This window comes from Carassius carassius, chromosome 47 (assembly GCF_963082965.1).
Source record: "Carassius carassius chromosome 47, fCarCar2.1, whole genome shotgun sequence".
NCBI classification, from domain to species: Eukaryota; Metazoa; Chordata; class Actinopteri; order Cypriniformes; family Cyprinidae; genus Carassius; species Carassius carassius.
The window spans coordinates 8,965,863-8,986,893 of NC_081801.1; the positions used below are offsets into that span (position 1 = coordinate 8,965,863).

Below are 21,031 nucleotides of genomic sequence, written 5' to 3' on the forward strand. Positions count from 1 at the left end.
CGGACAAGCCTTTTTCCAGATGCCTCAAACAATCGGAAAGAGGCTTCATCTGAGAATATGACTTTGCCCCAGTCCTCAGCAGTCCATTCACTATACTTTCTGCAGAAGATCAATCTGTCCCTGATGTTTTTTTTGGAGAGAAGTGGCTTTTTTGCTGCCCTTCTTGACACCAGGCCATCTTCCAAAAGTCTTCGCCTCACTGTGCGTGCAGATGCGCTCACACCTGCCTGCTGCCATTCCTCAGCAAGCTCTGCACTGGTGGCAATCCCGCAGCTGAATCCTCTTTAGGAGACGATCCTGGCGCTTGCTGGACTTTCTTGGACACCCTGAAGCCTTCTTTACAAGAATTGAACCTCTTTCCTTGAAGTTCTTGATGATCCTATAAATTGTTGATTTAGGTGCAATCTTAGTAGCCACAATATCCTTGCCTGTGAAGCCATTTTTATGCAACGCAATGATGGCTGCACGCGTTTCTTTGCAGGTCACCATGGTTAACAATGGAAGAACAATGATTTCAAGCATCACCCTCCTTTTAACATGTCAAGTCTGCCATTCTAACCCAATCAGCCTGACATAATGATCTCCAGCCTTGTGCTCGTCAACATTCTCACCTGAGTTAACAAGACGATTACTGAAATGATCTCAGCAGGTCCTTTAATGACAGCAATGAAATGCAGTGGAAAGGTTTTTTTGAGATTAAGTTAATTTTCATGGCAAAGAAGGACTATGCAATTAATCTGATCACTCTTCATAACATTCTGGAGTATATGCAAATTGCTATTATAAAAACTTAAGCAGCAACTTTTCCAATTTCCAATATTTATGTAATTCTCAAAACTTTTGGCCACGACTGTACTTGTCGGACTCGGGCCGAAATCTGTCGGGCTTAACTTTTAAGGCCCGATTACAGCTCTAATAGAAAATCGAATCGAAAATCGAAATCGAATCGAGAATCGAAATCGAATCGATTTGAGAGCTTGTGAATCGAGATCGAATCGATCTGGAACATCTGAATCGATACCCAGCCCTAGGAAGGACAGGAAGGTTCAAGTCGTGACAATGCTGCTGTCCCTTCACAGTTCCTACTCTCAAAAATTGCTCGCACTGCATGTTGACTTTTAAACCTAAATATAAATGTTAAACAACAGATATTTCAGCACAATTAAAGTTTTTGCGCTGAATATTGTCTCCCTCGCCTCTCTGTGTTCCGTCTGTTTAATGCGCGTGCGTGCTGGCACTGGCACTCTTTCAGTAAAGATTTAAACTTAACGCAGACTGTAAGGTTAGGCCTTTATGCAAAAATTTAAAGGCTTGCGTGAATTTGTGACATTTAATAAAACTTTTAATAAAAGTTTTTTTGCACAGAAGATTAATGAATGCCTTTATGATAATGAATCAGTTTTAAGCCTAAAATAAAGATTTATCATGTTTTGGGCAGCTTGGATCACATACTTTTCCTGCAGGAGCTCATTCTGTTTCTTCCAATATTTTTAGATGCATTTTGTCCATAGAAATGCATTATTAAGTGCTGTAATTTGTAGGGTTGGTCCGAAGACCATTTTTTGAGCTTCGAAGCTTCGGTAGTAATCAACACAGAATATTCGGAGGGAGCGGGCTGAACATATTCTTCTCTCTAATAAAGGCAGGAATCTGTGTATCTGTCTGTCTGTTAGCATTGGCGAGTGTGTTGCTGCGGACCCAAGGGAGTGCAGTGTCTCATTTTGGTGCAATACGGACACACGACACATTCAGAATTAATAAACTAATAATAAAGTACAGAACAGCGCAAGCCAGAAGCGGTACCCCTCACGCGGGGGGGCTTATAAATGCTCAGTCTGCACTAGTAATACAAAACACACAGGTCTGTTAAGAGCAATACTTTAAATATAGACGGATTATTATTAGGCTGGACTAATGTACTTTTTTATGGCTGCCATATTTGCAAGTATTTTCCAAGTAAATTAAGTGCAAGTTTTAATCATATGTAAAATTACTGATTAACATGGCAGATAAAAGCAGCTTGTTTTTTACACCAACAATATATAACTACTCACAGAACTCTGAAGAATGCTGTTGTGGTAGGCCAGTTTCAATTCGCATATCTGGCACACTGCTTTTGTCTTGTCCTCACTCAATTTAAAGTGCTCCCACACAGCTAAGGTCGTCTGCATTTTTGTCTTCTCTTCCAGATTAACTGAATTATGACGTTCACTCATGGGCGATTCATTAGCCACTTTTCCATGCTGATCCAGGCCAGTCACGGTTTAATTTTCCACCGTGATGCTTATAGCGCAGCTCTTTGGAATGTAATACAAATGCGTCAGTCATTGCCTTGGTAATGCAGGTGTAAAATAAACAGCGATATGGACGATGATCAGATATTTCTGTTTTTTGGACTCTTTTTTTTATCTGATATTTACTTCGTTCAATAACAGAAACAAAAGGCACAACTCTCAACGTGAAATAGAAAATAAAATAAACAGAAGGCGACGATGGGTATAATATCAATAAGCGCAAGTGTTTCCTCCACAGACCAAACTGTCTCAGACATTTTTTTTTTTGTTTTGAATGTAGCATAGTTTACTTGGTTGTTTAACAAATAGCGCACTTTCGCATAGCCAGGCAACAGAGTGGCGACATCACGCATACCCACTCTAAGCACAGTTGTCTAACCATGCCAAGAATTGCAGGCCGAAAACAGTTTATAATCATGCCGCACTGTACCAGGCTCACATGGAAATACAGCTGTAACTATACCTGACAGTCCTTGGAACTGTTCAGCCGATAGTAAAAAAGCGGCTATATTTAAGCATGAATGAAGACCGTTTCACGGGGGATGCCAGGTTATTCGAATCTCAGAATTGAAAATCAAATGCCAAGCCACCGAACAAATAATATAATATTCTGATCCAGCCCTAGTAATTTGATGTGACCGGCTGCAGTTGTACATGTACTGTGGGCAGACCCAACTAATCGATATTGAGAATTGTTGTCGATGATTTTCATTACCGATAATAATCGATTTTATCGATTAGTTGTTGCAGCATGAAAACAATCATCATCTTATCAGTGTCAGAAGGATTTTTTATTTTATTTTATTATAATCCTAAAGGATTTGGATATGTAGACATAAACCCGTTAAACAAATCTACATGTTTGTGTTGATATAGAGCTGGAGTGTCAGTGTGCTGAGATTACAGGGGATATATTATGTGATTAATATGGCAGGATCTGCTTCCTGTCTCGATATTTCCCTCTTCCTGGTGATTCACCCACTGAACTGTGCAAATAGAGAAAAACAAAAACACCACTCTTCAGCTCCAAAGCTCCTATAGATAGATAGATAGATTGATTTTAAATACATTTTAATCTTATTTATTATATTAGTTTTACATTTTGTGGTCTGATTTTTGTTACCGTCCTTCGGATGAGACGTTAAACCGAGGTCCTGACTCTCTGTGGTCATTAAAAATCCCAGGATGTCTTTCGAAAAGAGTAGAGGTGTGACCTCGGCATCCTGGCTAAATTCGCCCATTGGCCTCTGACCATCATGGCCTCCTAACAATCCCCATATCTGCTGATTGGCTTCATCACTCTGTCTCCTCTCCACCAGTAAGCTGGTGTGTGGTGGGCGTTCTGGCGCACTATGGCTGCCGTCGCATCATCCAGATGGATGCTGCACACTGGTGGTGGATGAGGAGATACCCCCAGACTATGTAAAGCGCTTTGAGTGCCTAGAAAAGCGCTATATAAAATGTTATGAATTATGTGTGACAGAAATGCTGAAATTGAAAGTAATGCATGTTGATGACCAGAACTGTGGATGTTTCGGATAGTTATTCCCTTGCTCAAGAATGTGCAAGCCTCTCACAGGGCATTTGAGTTGGGATAGATGACTAGTGATAGCCCAACAATAGAGATTGTGTGCAGAGTAGAGCCCTGAATCACCACCAAGAAATGAGAATGAATTGTCCTCTGTGTTGTATGATCTCCATTACAAAAGAGCCGGATGGATACACTGCTGTATCCACAGACAGAATAGACTCCACATGCAGTGGGTGCTTTCTTGGATGGGACCATCTGGACATGTTCCTAGCCAGGGGCTCATTCATCAGAGACTCCGATGTGAATAAGCCACTGTGTGTGTGAGGCTCTAGCGGACTCTGGTGACAGGCTGAAGAGACGAGTACTGGAGATTTATGACCCTGATCTGTGATCCATGATGGACTCAATGTGGAGCTCAAACACTTTTGATAAACTTTCTTTCTTCACCACTTCCTCATTCAGTGTTTGACTTCAAAGAAGCTGAGATTGATTTATGGGCATGTAACATTTTTTGTCTTTTCTCTGGACTATAAACCATGTAAGCCCATTTTTTTATCTTGCAAATGTGATTTTGTTCCTTGTTACTGCAACTTTATATATCACCATAATGTTTTTTAAAAAATAAGTCCTTCATGCTCAACCAAAGCTGCATTTATTTGATAAAAAAAATACAGTAAAAACAACCATATTGTGAAATATGAAAGCTGAATTTTCAGGAGCCATTACTCCAGTCTTAAGTGCTACATGATCCTTCAGATTTCATTCTAATTTGCTGATTTTGACTAATATTTTTATAACTGGAAATTTCAAACAGCATTTATTTGAAATATAATTATTTTAACATTATAAGTGTCTTTATAGTCATGTTTGATACATTTAATGGTTTAATGAATAAAATTACTATTTTTATTTATTTATATATATTTTTAATAAATCTTACTGAATCTCAAAATGTGAATGTAATTTATTTACTTTTTATTCTGAGGTGGAACATGCTTTCATAACCAACAGTTGTGTGTGTGTGTGTGTGTGTGTGTGTGTGTTTGTGTCATATTTTAGTCTAATAAAAAGGGTGCAATACAGAATAGTCACACATTATTCACTTGCTTTGTGACTGTTCTAAACCACCAAAATGCATTGTACAAATCCATTGCAGACAAAGACCATTTGTAACTTCAACACAGCAATGATCGTGACATAGAATGTCATTTGTATGGAACAGATGATTGACACATCTGAGCAATGAGAAGCCTATTTGCACTTGTCATAAAAAAGAATTACTAACTATTTACACCTCGGCCACCAAACTTTGATTCTCACTCTTATTAGCATTATTCAGCAGTTGGTCTGTCAGTTTGAGGTGGTTATCCTGCATGTGGGAGAAACCATAATGGCATGCAAATCTAAACTTGTACTTTCAAACAAACAAACAAAAGTGAGAAATGCCATCTCGCCCCATCTCAGGGTGTGTCTATTGCCTGGGATGTATGCTAACACCCTGTGATGGTTCTGGCTATCTCCAAAGGTTAACCACTGAAGAAGTCACCAGCCCAATTTGACATGACATCTCCCCTCACCCCCAAGAGTTTTTGAAGGGTGTCGGGTAATATAGCACCCGCAGATTCCCTCAAACAGCATTGCAATGTTGTGATGCCTACATTTAGTTGTAGCACTTAAAATTGTTGTTGTTAATGTTTATTTATTTTTCTTTTTTATATTCATATTCAACATTTTAGTCTAGTATTTGCTTTCACTAATGAGTGGTATGAGATGTTTGCTGATGCCACCGACGGAAACCAGCGCATGTATTTGGTGAACTCTGCAGAAGAGGTCATGACCTGTTGAAAACTCACAGAGAACCATCCCTGTGAAGTCAGGCTCTTTTTAATGAAGACGTAAGTCTGTGCTTCTGATCTTATTCCTGGAGAGGTTGGCAGCACCCCTTTCTTCGGTCACATCTGAACGAGTTATGGGATGATGTCTCATTGGAGTGACTGGGGGACAGTAATGCATTCTGACAATCTTGTCACAATCCCTTCCACCACCTTCCTTCACACACACACACACACACACACACACACACACACACACACACACACACACTCACACTTATTTTTCTGCACCCTTTTCCTGCATACCGAAGATCAGAGAGAAGAGTGAATGTATCAGTTAGTGAGTAAAACAACTATCCCTCTGTCAGGATTCAGTGTCAGCTTTGATGTGAAACTAGCACAGTCAATTTCTCTGTTTCATCACTATCATCATTAGAGTTCTCAGTGGCATTATGTTTTGAACATCTTTACAGTGCTCATGGCAAATTTCAAAATTAGTAGTTTAACCGACAGAGACCTGTACAGGCATTCTCACCTGCACTACTCTGTGTGTATGTGTGTGAGAATTTTCAAATCTGTCAACTGGGTAAAGAATATCACATGCATTTCTTTTATTAGCCCATAAGGAACCAAATTCAGCACCCAGTGGTAAAATATCTTCTGGTTTCAAAGCTGAGACTGGCTCTTTTACACCATACTCTCAAACTCGTTTTTCAGTCCCACAGTTTTATCCTGCTCCTTTGTGGTTTTTTTGTCTAAGGGTGGTTTCACACTTGGTTCACTTGCCTGGTCCGAACCCGAGTTCAGTTGCTCCCCCTGCCCCTGCCCCCGCTGGACTGTGTTCATATTATAATATTTGAGTCCGAATCGTGGTTCGCTTGCGTCATCAAGCCAGCAGCTGTTTACCCCGTTGCTTGGTAATGGCAGCGCAGGAGAAGGCGGCAAATGAATAACATTACTCTCTGCACTTTTATGTATTTACGTTTTTGAACTGTTCGTTTTGTTTATAAAGCTTCGGTACATAACGGTACTGTCTTACGAATGTACTGGAAATGCTCTAAAGAATGTTGAAGGCAAACATAAATGAGATGTACAGCTCTCTGCTTGCAGCGCGTCAGTCACGCTCATCTGGAAAGTGAGTGAAACACACACACAAACACACATTTTCATCAAATAAATTGTCATTAAAAGCGGTTCCCTTCCGCGATTTGGTATGATTGCGTTTACATAAGCAGCAAACCGTACCAGAGATCACATGAAGCGTACCCCAGACAGGATATTATGCAGAATTATACATACTAATACTGTTGCATTATGAGTGTATTAAGGCGCAATCATTAGATATGAAGTCATAAATACAAGAGACAAAATCACATGTACCTTTTTGGTTATTATTTTTCAGATTATATTTTGATATCCAACATGAGATGGGCAATAATACCCAAAATAAAGTATACAGTCTAAATTAGGTATAAAAAATATCTGCTTCTGTATGCTGATACAGTAACTAAAAAAACTATTATCACTAATATATTATTGTGCAGTATTGTGCATCCTTTAATATAAACACATTTTGGATTCCAGAGGCTTGATAAAGATATCTCATCTCAATGAGTGATAATCTTCCATTGTGGCCTCTGCATCCCCATGACCTTATTGGCAAAATCTGCAGCAGCGTCATGTGTCTCTGCCCTCGGGTGTCCATCATAGTTGTTGTAGAGACACAGAGTGGTGTTGCCAAATAGGCCAGTGCTCCAAATTGAAGGCCTTTGTCCTGCTGTCACGTCAACTGCCAATGGAGAGACCTCCTGCGTGTCTTCATTCAACTCACCCAGGCACTCCTGTACTGTAACAGAGAGAGCAGCAAGATCAGAATAAGATCATTATGTTTGTCCTCTGTGCTTCTTTTTCTCTCACTGTACTTCCCTTTAGCCAACAGAGAGGGTCACTTCTCACAGCAAGAGCAGGTCAGCATTTTCTGTAGGTCAGTAGTTGTTCATTTCTGCTCATCAAAACAATAATATTGTGAAATATTACAAGTTAAAATAGCTGTTAATTCTCTATTAACATTCAAATGGAATGTATTCCTGTAATTTGAATATGTCTCTTTGGTGCTCAATAAACATTTATCATTCTAAACATTTTTTTTTTGTATTTTCTGAATAAAAAGTGCAAAAGAACATTTAAAAAAATTAATTAATGTTAACTTTTATAAATGTCTGTACTGAGAATTTTTATGTCTAAAAATATTAATTTCTATATATTTAAAACCGTCCCATTTATTTGTATTCAGAACCACTCTCATCTTACTAACAGATGTGATGATCTCTTGTGGTATAATGGTTGATGAATACAAGATAAATACATAGAGCTGTGGTTTAATTTAATGGATTTTCAGTGCCCTGACCCGTGGGTGCTTATTTCAAGTAGCCACTCTGTACCTGACTGTGTTGGGCCCTGTTTGAATGTGATAGAGAAGCTCTGCATGGCTGACCTGCCACATTAGAGCGCTCTGACCCTGCAACAGTGGGATTGGATATAGAATAAATCCATCTATTTAACAGAGAGAAAGTATCAGTACTCTCCATCTGACTGAGATGGATGAAGCAATGCTGCTTCTCTGATGCTCTGTGTTTGCTTTGGCGTGCTATAGAGAGAGGCCTTCGTTAGATTCAGGGAAGAGGATCCGCGCATCTTTGCCAGACACAATAGTCAATGTCCTGGGACGGTCGGAGGACAGAGTCAGAGGGAACATCCGGCCATGTATTCTTCCCCAGCTCGCCTTTATCTCCTCCAGCGCAGAGCTCCAGCCCTGGCCCTGTTCACTCAACCTCTGACACTCAGATTAAATCCAAACTAATCCCATCCGCTCGCACATGCTCAGAGTTATTGGAGTCTGCCCAACGGCTGCAAGAATCTACCCAGCATCCCCTGATGTGTGTCCCTGCAGGTGTCATCGCTGATAAAATTGTATATGGAGGAATTAGTTTTAACTTCAAAACACTGTGCTCTCTGAAGACACACCCTTCGCCCTACTAACTAAACCTGCAGAGGAGGTAGAGAGAGAGAACGAGGCATGGATACCGTTTCTAGAGAGTGAAAGGACACTAAGATCATATCATTGTCCCATAATCCCTTTGTGTCCTAAGATTCCTTGGATTCCAAGAGTGAAATCCCTCCTTCGTTCCGTTTTACACAATCCATTGTTGTCATAACAGACACACTCACAGTGATCTTTTACAGCTGAACATTTCTTTGACCTTGTGCTTTTCAGTAAACCCATCATGACTGTGACGGCCCGAGAGGTGGCCGCACAGTAGTGGCAATGTAGATGTAACACACTCGGTCTCTCGCTCATATATACAAACACACACACACATGCATTCAAATATACATGAAGGACATGTGTTTACAGTTAATCTGGCGCTGAGAGCGAGTGATGGTAGGATATGCTTGGAAGAGCACCTCTCATTTCCTTTGTTAACTTACGAAACAAGCCATAGGCATTGTCTGTGTTTCTGGACCTGTTCGATATGAATCAAAGAGCATACAATTTTTTATTAACATCTTACAAAACTGTTTTTAAAGCTGTGTGAGGCAGCAACAGGCTCAGCTAGCATAAACAGTTCATTGTGCTTTATATATTGTGTTTTGCTTTCTGTGTGCAGATTGCATTACAGCATGTTCTGTCTGTAATCACAGATATTATGGCTCTGTTAAACCTTTTCAGAGAGCAATGCCTACGCAGAAACATCACTGTTCACTTTGTGATAATTTGTTTTCCCAGTCGAAAGGCAGGCACAAGACAGGCGGGCATTCACAAGTGTCTGCGGTCTAAGTAAATAGCCGTTTGCTTGGATAGCACCATTGCTTGTTGGATTTGTAAGCACAAGCAGTCATGCCAAGACCACAAAAGCCCTCCATCTGATAAGAGCCTTGAATGATTTTCATATGGGACTTTACCCTCCACATTATTTGAGGGGCCACTGTTGTCTAGTTATACACCCATAATATGCCACACGCACACAGTGTGTGAAAAAGATTATCTGATTATGTGGCTTTATTACATTTAGGCCTATTTACTGAATTACTGAAATTAATAAATAACTATCAATAAAGGAATCTAAAGTTTGTTTATTTATGTGCATAGTCATATTAATAAAATAAATGCACACATACTGTAGATGTTGTAAACAAATAAATACAGTTTTCTTGAATTGATATTCATGTATTTATTTGTATTTATTTAGCTTACATATTAGATGTTCATGAATGTATTAATTTATATTATTTTATGCAGCTCAGTTAAGGAAGAAGCAGGTTTTCTAAATAAGCACAAAGATGTCATAATGGACTGAAATGTTCATTTCTGGCAGACGTGGCTGTCACGGCATGAAAAGAAATACTCCACCCACTGATGTGGCAGTGTGGCGAGTTTGTGATATTATTAGGTACTGTACTGTGCTGCATTTGCCAAAAGTATCATAAGTAGGGGTGTGCGATGATGACAAAAAATGATACCACAATATTTTCTGCAATTGATAACTGTAATTGGACAATATTTTATTGTGCTGGTACTTTGACAGATTTAGGACTGTAGTAGACAGCCGACTCCCAATGCTTTTAATAATCATCATATTCTGTAAGGTGGTTAGTTTGCAGAAGTAACAGATTTTTACCTTTTATTGGCATTTTACATTTTACCTTTATGAAACCAATCTAACCTTATTAAATGTATGCATCATTTTTTGTGTCATATTCTTACATTTAATTAATAAATTCAAATAGTAAGATACTATAGTGCTGTTACCAATCAAATGAAATCAGAATCAACAAAATTTGCAATGCAGATGTGGCACAGAATCTGCATCTGAAGTGGCATTTAGATGTATTTACACAGACTGTTTAATGCAGGACATGAATGCAGTTAACATGCAGTTACAAATGCGTAAATAATGTTTGGTATTTTAAAAACAAAATGTTTAATAGTGATATTTGAAACTATTTGCCAGTAGGTGGTGGCCAACATTCAACTGATTTGTTCAAATGGCTGATTGTCTCAGCAACAAAACACCGTCATGTGTTGCTCAGTGGTGCAAAACAGTTCCCCTGGGTTTGTTTGAAACTATTTTAGTTGATGAAATAGAGAAAAAAAAAACAGGAAATTGTGTGTAAAAAGTCAACTAATATTAGCTTCTTGTTTATTGGGCTATTTTATCAAATCAGTATAACATTTGCAGTCATACTGATATTTGGAGAAAAAAACTGTACCACTCTCTGAGTGTGTTTTTGTTTGGTTTTTGCGATATACTCGATAATGTCAAATTGCATATCGTTTAAACAACATTTACGATATTATCATAGACGATATAAAGCACACCTAATTAGATCGTAGAAGCATTGCCACCAGTCGTCTCTACGATCAACTTAGCTCACAATGCTTTTAAGGAACACAGCCCTGATCAATCTGTTTGTTGGCACACAGGGTACTGTAGTCGTGTTTTGTGTGCAGATCACCACTGTCCACTGATATTTATTTTCCTTGAATGCACGCACGTCTTTCACATACTCCTTTGTGTTCAGACTGAAGCATATGTCATCTTTTCATTCCCAGGAGCTGGACTGGGTCTTTGGGGCAACGCCATAAACATTTGGGTCACAGCCCAAATCCCCCTCCCTAGTGCAGTAGGGATGACTGGAAAATCCCTGCGAAACACGCAGCAGCTGGAGTCCTCTGAGAGGATTCGGCTCTGGCTCAAACTCTGTTGCCAGCATGTTCGTCATGTCACCACATCAGCTGATACCCCATACTGCAGCACATGCACATGGAGTGATGACATCACTCCTTGGCTGAGCTGAAACAGAAGGCTGTGTTTAGTTTTTTTCCCTTTGTTATGTTGTACAAGTCTGTGTCTGACTTCTTAGCAAACTAGGCTTAAAAACAAATCATGCCTAAATCAAAGGAACAAAGAAACACCTCCAAACAAATGTAAAATCTAAAGAAATTTAGAAATCAATTTAAATGTATATTATATTATATTATATTATTGGCAATGTAGTTATCAAATATTAAATATTATATTTAAAAATGTAAATTCAGATTATATTAAAAATATTGTTAATTATTTATCTTTTTAAATCAAGCATTTAAGCTAATGTTGATTAATTTAAATTATAATTTAAAGTGTTTCCAACCTTTTAACTTGTGTTTATTGTGGTTTTGAATACATGGTTGCAGCAATAATTTACAATCAGTATTTTTTCATTCATTCACTGAATTGTGACATCTCAGTGTGTATCATGTTGTGAGATTGATTTTAGCCTAGCTTAGCTTTTGGTGGTGGATCTGGTGTTTCTATGTGTGGCCAAGTTTATTTTGAGTTGTGTGAGTTTGTGCTGGTTGGCGTTCTGTGCTGCTGGGACCATTATAGATGAGTGCCAGGACTCTGTCTTACTCACTGCCATCTGTTCACACATCTCCTACCATTCTCAGATTCCCGCTGAAATTTAGAGACTTGCTCAAACTCTCATTTAGAGTACATTAGTGTAGAATATCACATTTAAGCATTTGTTCATATGGCTGCTTTTCGTCATCAGGTTTATTTGGAATCTTTTATGCATAAGGTTGATTCAGAGCAGCATGCTATAAAGCGCTGGCACTTTTCATTATGTTACTGTAATCATCTGTTTTGTTAGTGATGTTTGCAGCCATGGTGGTTGGATCTTCTACCACTTTTCATGTGTTTTACTACTTCTGCATCTTCAACTACTCTCACATTGTTTTTCACAACTCTTGTGTCTTCTATTTATCATATAATCTACTACTTTTATGTTGTCTTCTATTTTATTCCTCGTTTCTCTACTTCTTTTCGTCTTTTACTACTATCTTCAATTTTCTTGTGTCTAGTTCTTCTCATATCTTCTGTTACTTATAGTTTCATCTATTGCTTCTCATTTTGTCTTCGACTTCTTGTATCTTCTTTTATTTTGCGTATCCTCTGCTAACCTTTCACCTTCATCTAAAATGTCTTGTATCATCTACTTTTTGTATCATCTACATTCTCATCTCTCGACTTCTCTTATGTCCTCTCCTCTAGTGTCTTTTCTTTTCTTCCCTTCTGTCTCTTCTATTCTTGTCTCACACTACTTCTATCCTCAGTTTTACCTCCTACTACTTTCCATCTTGTCTCATCTCATCTTGTCTTGGCCCATCTCGACTTGTCTTGTCTATTCTCGTCTTCTACTTCATCTCCTCTTAGTTTTGTCTCACCTTTCTTTTTTATTCATGTTTTCTTTTCTTTTCCCTCACAAGTCATGCTGTGTCTGTGGCCACATATGTTGTTCTGTTGGACAGGTGGATTTGCCATGTTTGTTTGTGAACCCAGCACACATTACAGCTGATGTAGAGACAATGCTGCTGTATCTTCACCTCAGACAAGCAACTGTATAACATTAGTGAAAAAGCTACGATTCTCTCTTACTGTCGCTGCTATTGTGAGTGATGGGCAGTATTGTGCTGGTTTCATGAGGTGATGAATGTTGCGTCCTGGCTCTGATCTCATGCTCCTCATGCACACTGAAGCACTGAGATGAGGGAAAAATCAATATTATGAGACAACAGAGCTAGAAAGGTTGACCTGACCTGAGGGAGAGATGAAGAATGAGAGACAAAGCTATGAAAGTGACTGAGTACAAGAATGAAGCGCTGCAGTAGAAACACAATCCAGAGAAGAAATAGCCACAGCTTTGATGATGGATGAGTCACATATCGTCCCCACAGGTGATGTTGTGTTGAAGCTCCATGAAAATTTAGACACATTAGCAGATGAACACAAGAGCAATTCGCCTAACAGGCTAACACATAGACTCATTTAGTTGGATTGATCACTCAATCATCTGTTCCACTGCCTGGAATGATTCTGCTTGATGCAAGCCAGAAAATAAGTGGTAGAATATCAGATGCAATGCATTATGGTTAGTCATTATGTCATTAATTCAGTCCTGAGTGTCAGCATTAGAGACATTCCTTGTTTATATATTTGAGCAGATAAACACAGGCCCACATGCAATTCCTGCTCTCATTTAGAGGAGAAATTCTGTCAATTGGATTTGAGTATAAGATATAAGTACTACAAATTTTGTTAGTAGCTGAAAACATGATCAAATTAGCCATGATTTTTCATAAACAAACACTGGGCTGGGCAAAATGTACAATCTCCAGAAATGTGCTGAGTTGTTTGTGTAGTTTTGTAGCTACAGAATCTGTGTGTGCATGGTACATTTAATACATATTAAGGAAGTTGTATTGTGTACATTTTGGCATTATGTGACAAAAGTGCTTCTTCAGACTTGCTGTTTTTTTATTAGAGCTCGTATATCCTTTACTAAAGCTCATTGTAATTTATAGCTGCAGGAGTATAAAATGTTGTGTTTTTAATTAATCATTTAAACATTTTACTTATTTATTGGTAGTTTTCACGCTATATTTTCCCAAATATCACCCATTACCTATACTAAGAACCTTGAAGCTCCACACACATCTGCACTCAGTGTTTTGCTCTGACTGAGGAACAACTGATGTCACCATGGCAGCAGTCAAGGCAAGCGGAAAACAGCCATGAGCATGAGGTGACACAGCACCATCTTCACTTTTGCATATGCGTGTGTGCTTTCCTGTGTGGGTGTGTGGCTTCTGCATTATGCATTGAGACCCTCTAGCACACCATCTGGAAGCCTCTAGAAGGTCCACCAATAAGCCTGCTCGCATGTGACTCACGACTGGCATTAAATCAGTGTAAATAGCGCACACATTTAACCCTGTTACCCAGCACTAATGCAGCTGGAGAGAGGAGAGGTCTTCACTGATCTGTGAAAAGCATTTCACGTCTGTGATTTCATTGAGGAGTTTCATGCCACATGTCCGTTAATGTTGTCATTAGTGGCATAGCATGATACGTGTGTGCACACATGCTGCGCCACTAAATCCCATCATAAAACATGGCAATAAACACAAGACACTACTCTGTAATGTTGCAAAAGTTTATTAGTGGCATCAATTTTAGTTTTTTACAAATAAAATTCTTAAGTATTATATTTTTCTGAAGTTGTCTTATAATTTATCAAAAACAAAATACCCTGTTGTACTGATTTTTTGGACACATAAAGTTTTTTTCTTTAATATGTCTTGCAATTCAATTGAATATTGAAATATTGATTTCATTGGTGTTAATGCAAACAGTATTTTTTTCTCTTTTTCTTTACTTTTTGTTATTGTTCTTCCACCACTTATAGAATAAAAAAATAACCAAATATTCTAAATATAAATTATATTGAAAATCATATATATATATATATATATATATATATATATATATATATATATATATCTTTTTTATTTTTTATGTAAATTATTATTATTATTATTATTATTTAAATATGGAGGAGCTATTTTATAATTTAAATAAAAACAATAAAAAAATTGTTATAAGAAGGTTATTTGATTTTGCTGTTTCTGATCAAATAAATAATAATAATTACAAAAAAAGTAATTAACAAGGAGAAAAAAAAATAAAGACATGGAGCTGGACTTTTTTAAACAACTACCCACATCGTTCTAGTGAAAGGATAACTATTTTTTAAAACATCTTAAGATTGTGGTGCCATGTTTTGCGCATTTCAGAAAGTGTTAAAATCTAGTTGATCTTGATTTATGTTGATCTGGAAATGTAAAAATCTAGTAGATTTTTCTGTGACATTTCTTTGGCTAATTCAAACCTTCTCTTGTTCTCACAGGTGATCTCTGCACTGTCCAGAATCTCCCACAGCAGCATTGCACAAATCAAAGGCATCAGGTAACTGACTTCCTTCACACATGCTGAATGTGTTTCCTTCCAGTCGTGGTGTGTCTAGAGTCTTGAGGGATCTTTCACAGCTCTTTCTCGGGTTGCACCTTTTATGCAGCTCTGTTCAGAGGGCCTGGAAGGGAGAAGCAGTTGGCACAGACTACGGCATATGTGTGAAACCTTTGGGCCAAACCCATGAAGTGTGTGGTTGTCCCTCCCCTCAGGTCTTTTAGTAAGGAGGGATCCCTTTTTTTCCAAGAAGTCACTTATGGTCATCAAGCCTGCATTTATTTGATAAAAATTTACTTTAAAATACATTTTATGCAATGCTGATTTATTATCCATGTTGGAAACCTGTGATTCTTTTTCAGGATTCTTTGATGAATAAAAAAATTCAAGAACAACACTTTAAATATTTTAAATATAACTTTTGTAACAATGTACACTACTGTTCAAAAGCTTGAGGTCAGTATTTTATTTTATTTAAAAAAAAAAGTTTTAAATTAAGCAAGAATTTGTTAAATTGATAGAAACAGTGGTAGTTAAGATTGATATTGTTAGAAAACATCTATATTTAAAAAAAAAATGCTTTTCTTTTTATCTTTACACGTATCAATGAACCCCAAAAAAGTATCACAGGCTACAAAAATAAATAAATAAACCAGAACAAATGTTTTCAATATTGATAATAAAATCAGCATATAAGAATGATTTTGTGAAGAAGGATGAAGAATGAAGGATCATGTGACACTGAAGACTTCAGTAATGATGCCAAAAATCCAGCTTTGCATCACGGAAATAAATAATATTTTAAAGTATATTAAATTAGAAAAACATTATTTTAAATTGCAATAATATTTCACAATATTGTTTTTTTTTTTGTATTTTTGATCAAATAACTGTAGGCTTGATGAGCATAAGACACTTTCATAACGCTGTATAATTATCAAGAATGGTAATATAATAAAGTCCTTTCAAGTCACCATTCCAGTAATTTTGCCCGCCTACACTTCACAAAACAGGCCTGTAGGGGGCACATGGACTTCTTATAGTTTCATGAAATGGTAAACGGTGTAGCCTACCATATATAAATGTAAGTTAATTGAATACTGATTACCATTATTGTGACTTTTGGTGCTGCACCGTTTTGTGGAGTGCTTTTGTAGACATTTAGCATCCATTTTCTCAGTGATGTAATTTGATTTATAAAATGAGACAAACGGGAAAGAAGGTTTCTAAACAGACTGTGGAGTCAGTCAAGCAAAACTCACACAACCCGTAGCAACGTCTCAGATTGACAGATATTTAAAAATAAACAGGAATTTTTTGAGCGATTAATTATTGTTTTGTATTTGTATTATAATTAATCCCTTAAAGGGTTAGTTCACCCAGATAGCAAATTTATGTAATTAATAACTTACCCTGATGTTGTTTCAAACCCGTAAAACCTCCATTTATCTTTGGAACACAGTTTAAGATATTTTAGATTTAGTCCGGGAGCTCTCAGGCCCTCCATTGAAGCTGTGTGTACGGTATACTGTCCATGTCCAGAAAGGTAAGAAAAACATCATCAAAGTAGTCCATGTGACATCAGAGAGTCGGTTAGAATTTTTTGAAGCATCGAAAATACATTTTGGTCCAAAAATAGCAAAAACGACGACTTTATTCAGCATTGTCTTCTCTTCTGTGTCTGTTGTGAGAGAGAGTTCAAAACAAAGCAGCTGGATATCTGGTTCGCGAACGAATCATTCAGTTCACCAAATCGAACTGAATCGTTTTAGACGGTTCGCATCTCTGCTGTTAACTTTTTTTAATGTGGCTGACACTCCCTCTGAGTTCAAACAAACCAATATCCCGGAGTAATTCATGTACTCAAACAGTACACTGACTGAACTGCTGTGAAGAGAGAACTGAAGATGAACACCGAGCCGAGCCAGATAGCGAACAATAGACTGACTCGGCATAAAATGAAGGATGCAAAAAAATTCTGTCCGTTTTATTTTCTTCTTTAAGTGTCTCACAAAGCAAGAAATGTCTCAGTCTTGTTTGGGAACATTCCTCACACACCCTTTTGGATTTGGTTTAAAGCTGCATGCGGGTGTTTTTCTAGACAGGGCTTGAAATTTATGGAATTACATTTGGTTCAATAATAATGAACGAAACTTTATAAAACTGAATGTAACTTTTTCAGAAACTATCAAAAATATGCCATTACAAAAGAAGAAAAACACAATGAAAATGAAAAAAAATGAACTCAGTCGAACAAATTTAACAGGCTCTTCAAATATGCTTCATTCTTTGTTAATGTTTTTCAAAGATTCGTTTTCGCTTATCGTGGATTCTGAATTCATTGCCACAGATTTCGGTTATGCTTCGCAGTTTTTCGTTTGGTGTTTTTGGTGATCAAATATTTGACCTTTGATCGTCTAAGTCTGTAAAGATGAGATCTTGTCCTTCAAGGCAGCTTGAAGTAAACTTGTGTTACTGAATGACAATAATAATCCGCAACAAACTATAGCACACTGTAACATGAAAAACTTGTATCGATGTTATTGGTTACTTCAGTAACACAAGCTTACTTCAAGCTGCCTTGAAGGACAAGAGCTCATCTATACAGACTGAGACGATCAAAGGTCAAATATTATTTACATATTTAGTAATACAAGGCACGACGTATTGCATACAAATCACTGCGAGAGCTTTTTATTTCTTTTTTTTAGTAATGCAGAGAACAAAAACATAAAAAAGTATAAACATAAATCACATAATGTCAACCACAAAAAAATAAAATAAAGAATAAAATAGAACTAAAGAAAAGAGGGCCAAAATCTAAACAAAATTACACAAGGAGATCAAAGGCAGAGCAAATTCTAACAGTCCTTATAGCTTTCTTATTAGTAGATACTGAAATTACATTCAAATAGTTTTCCATTTCTTTTAGGAAAACAGAGAAGACAAGTTCACAGTTGGAGAATTTGCATTTGTGAATGTGAAATTTGTTTAGGAAAATTTTTTAATTAATAACAAAACTGTTATTTTCGTTTGTGGGATCAGAGTCATAATACCCAAATATAATGTTTTTCATATGTACTGAGAAGCCTGGCAAAATCTTACAGTTGACAAACACGCCAATATCATCCCAAAGTTTCTGAGTGTAGTGACATGACCAAAATAAGTGTACAATTTCTTCAGAACTCGAACAAAAAGAGCATGTAAGATCAATGTCAGATTTAAATCTTTGTATAAACTTCTTTACAGGCTAGAACCTGTGTATGAGCTTAAAATAAATGTCTTTCACTTTGTCTGTGAAAAAGAATTTTTGCGGTATAGACCAGATTTAATCAGCGCGAGAGCTTTCCAATATGTGCGCGACCACTGAGTGACGTCTGTTCTTCCCAGTCAGAGAGCACCTGTCCATCAAAAGCTCACTATCCAATCAGAGTAGATCACTGTTAAGTGTCAAAACACCAAACGAAAAACTGTGAAGCATAAGCGAAATCTGTGGCAATGCATTCAGAATCCACGATTAGCGAAAACGAATCTTTGAAAAACATTAACAAAGAATGAAGCATATTTGAAGAACCTGTTAAATTTGTGCGACTGAGTTCATTTTTTTTTTTTCATTTTCATTGTGTTTTTCTTCTTTTGTAATAGCATATTTTTGATAGTTTCTGAAAAAGTTACGTTCAGTTTTATAAAATTTCGTTCATTATTATTGAACCAAATGTAATTCCATAGAAATTCAGCCACATTCCGGCACACAAAATGCTAATCAATATTCACAAGGCAGAATTTCAGAGTTACTCTTAGCATGGTTTGGTTGAATTGTTTTATTAATGAAAGACCCTAGGGAGAGATTTCTCTGCAGCATCTTTATGCCATTTGATCTCTCAGCTAGATTGGTTAATGGTTATTCTGAATGCCTGTTAATTACTTAGCTATCAAAAGACAGAGTGCTGCTTCACAGAGGGAAACTGACATTACACAAAAAAACTCTTGTTACTATTTCTGTTTTTCAGCTGTGACCACATGCTCTTCCTCTGGGCTTACTTGCCTGCTTGAGTTCCAGCCGGTGAACAGAACACAAATATGTTACTCTGTTTACTGTATATGGTTCAAATATAGCTTGTTTATTATTACACATGTAAAGTGTTTTAAGTCACTCACACCATAAGATATAAACCACTGCTTTTACATATGAAGGTCCTGCTTCAATAATAAGGTCTTTTACTGAGTAGCATGAACAAAGAGAGGTAAAGTGTAAGTGATTCATCATGTTTTCAATCTGTAGTGCAGCACCTGTTGACACGATCGTTGGTTTCCTCTTTCTTCTGAACCATTGCTATCTCAGATTCTGCTCAGACTGTATTTCTCACCAGATGGTTGGCTACATGCTGATAGTGGTTATGTTACTCGCAGTCTATGAGATGAGATCAACCTCTTTTTATTGTATTTTTAGGCAGAATGCTGTTTCTACATTAAACATCAATGTTCAGATTGTCATCCTTCATTCTTACTGTAGTGTGTGCTGCTTTGTTCAGTACCGGGAACTCAGTAGCTCTATTCCAAAGCCTGCTGTCTACTGGCTACCTAGCTTTCGCTAACTGAAAATCAAACTTCATAAGTGACTTATTTGGAACAGTCTGCATAGGCCAGAACTCATCATGTGCATCATGCAAATAGCACACATGAGACTTGGCTCAGTTACATTTACATTACATTACATTTATTCATTTAACAGACGCTTTTATCCAAAACGAATTACAAATGAGGATAGTGGAGGCAATCAAAAACAGCAAAAAGAGCAATGATATATAAGTGCTGATAACAAGTCTCAGTTAGCTTAACACAGTACACATAGCAAGGGCTTTTAAATAATATAATAAATAAAAAGAAAACAGATGGAATAGAAAAAGAATAGAGCAAGCTAGTGTTAGAGGACTATATACATATACATACATAATTGCATAATAAATTAAAATAAAATAGAATACAAAAAGATTAGAAAGGTAGTTAGATTTTTTTAAAGAATAGAATTAGAACAGTTGAGTGCTAAAGTTAGAGGGTCAAATAAAGATGAAAGAGATGGGTTCTAAGCTGATTCTTGAAGATGGCTAAGGACTCAGCTGCTCGGATTGAGTTGGGGAGGTCATTCCACCAGGAGGGAACATTTAATTTAAATGTCCATAAAAGAGACTTTGTGCTTCTTTGGGATGGCACAATCAAGTGACGTTCACTTGCAGAATGCAAGCTTCTAGAGGGCACATAAGTCTGAAGTAATAAATTTAGGTAAATGGGTGCAGAGCCACTGGTAGTTTTGTAGGCAAATATTTTATGCGAGCAGCTATTGGTAGCCAGTGCAAATTGATAAACAGAGGTGTGACGTGTGTTCTTTGCGGCTCATTAAAAATTAATCTTGCTGCCACGTTCTGGATTAATTGTAAAGGTTTGATAGAACTGGCTGGAAGACCTGCCAAGAGAGCATTGCAATAGTCCAGCCTGGACAGAACAAGAGCTTGAACAAGGAGTTGT

The 21,031-nt window shown here is 37.3% G+C and overlaps 1 protein-coding gene across 1 annotated transcript in view; it reads left to right on the forward strand.

Annotated features, from left to right (window-relative positions):
* LOC132130780 (guanine nucleotide exchange factor VAV2-like) overlaps positions 1-21,031 on the forward strand; it is a 226,896-nt gene that overhangs the window by 148,291 nt on the left and 57,574 nt on the right. The window contains 1 exon segment of the mRNA XM_059542587.1: positions 15,450-15,508. Coding sequence (XP_059398570.1) covers positions 15,450-15,508 — 59 coding nt within the window.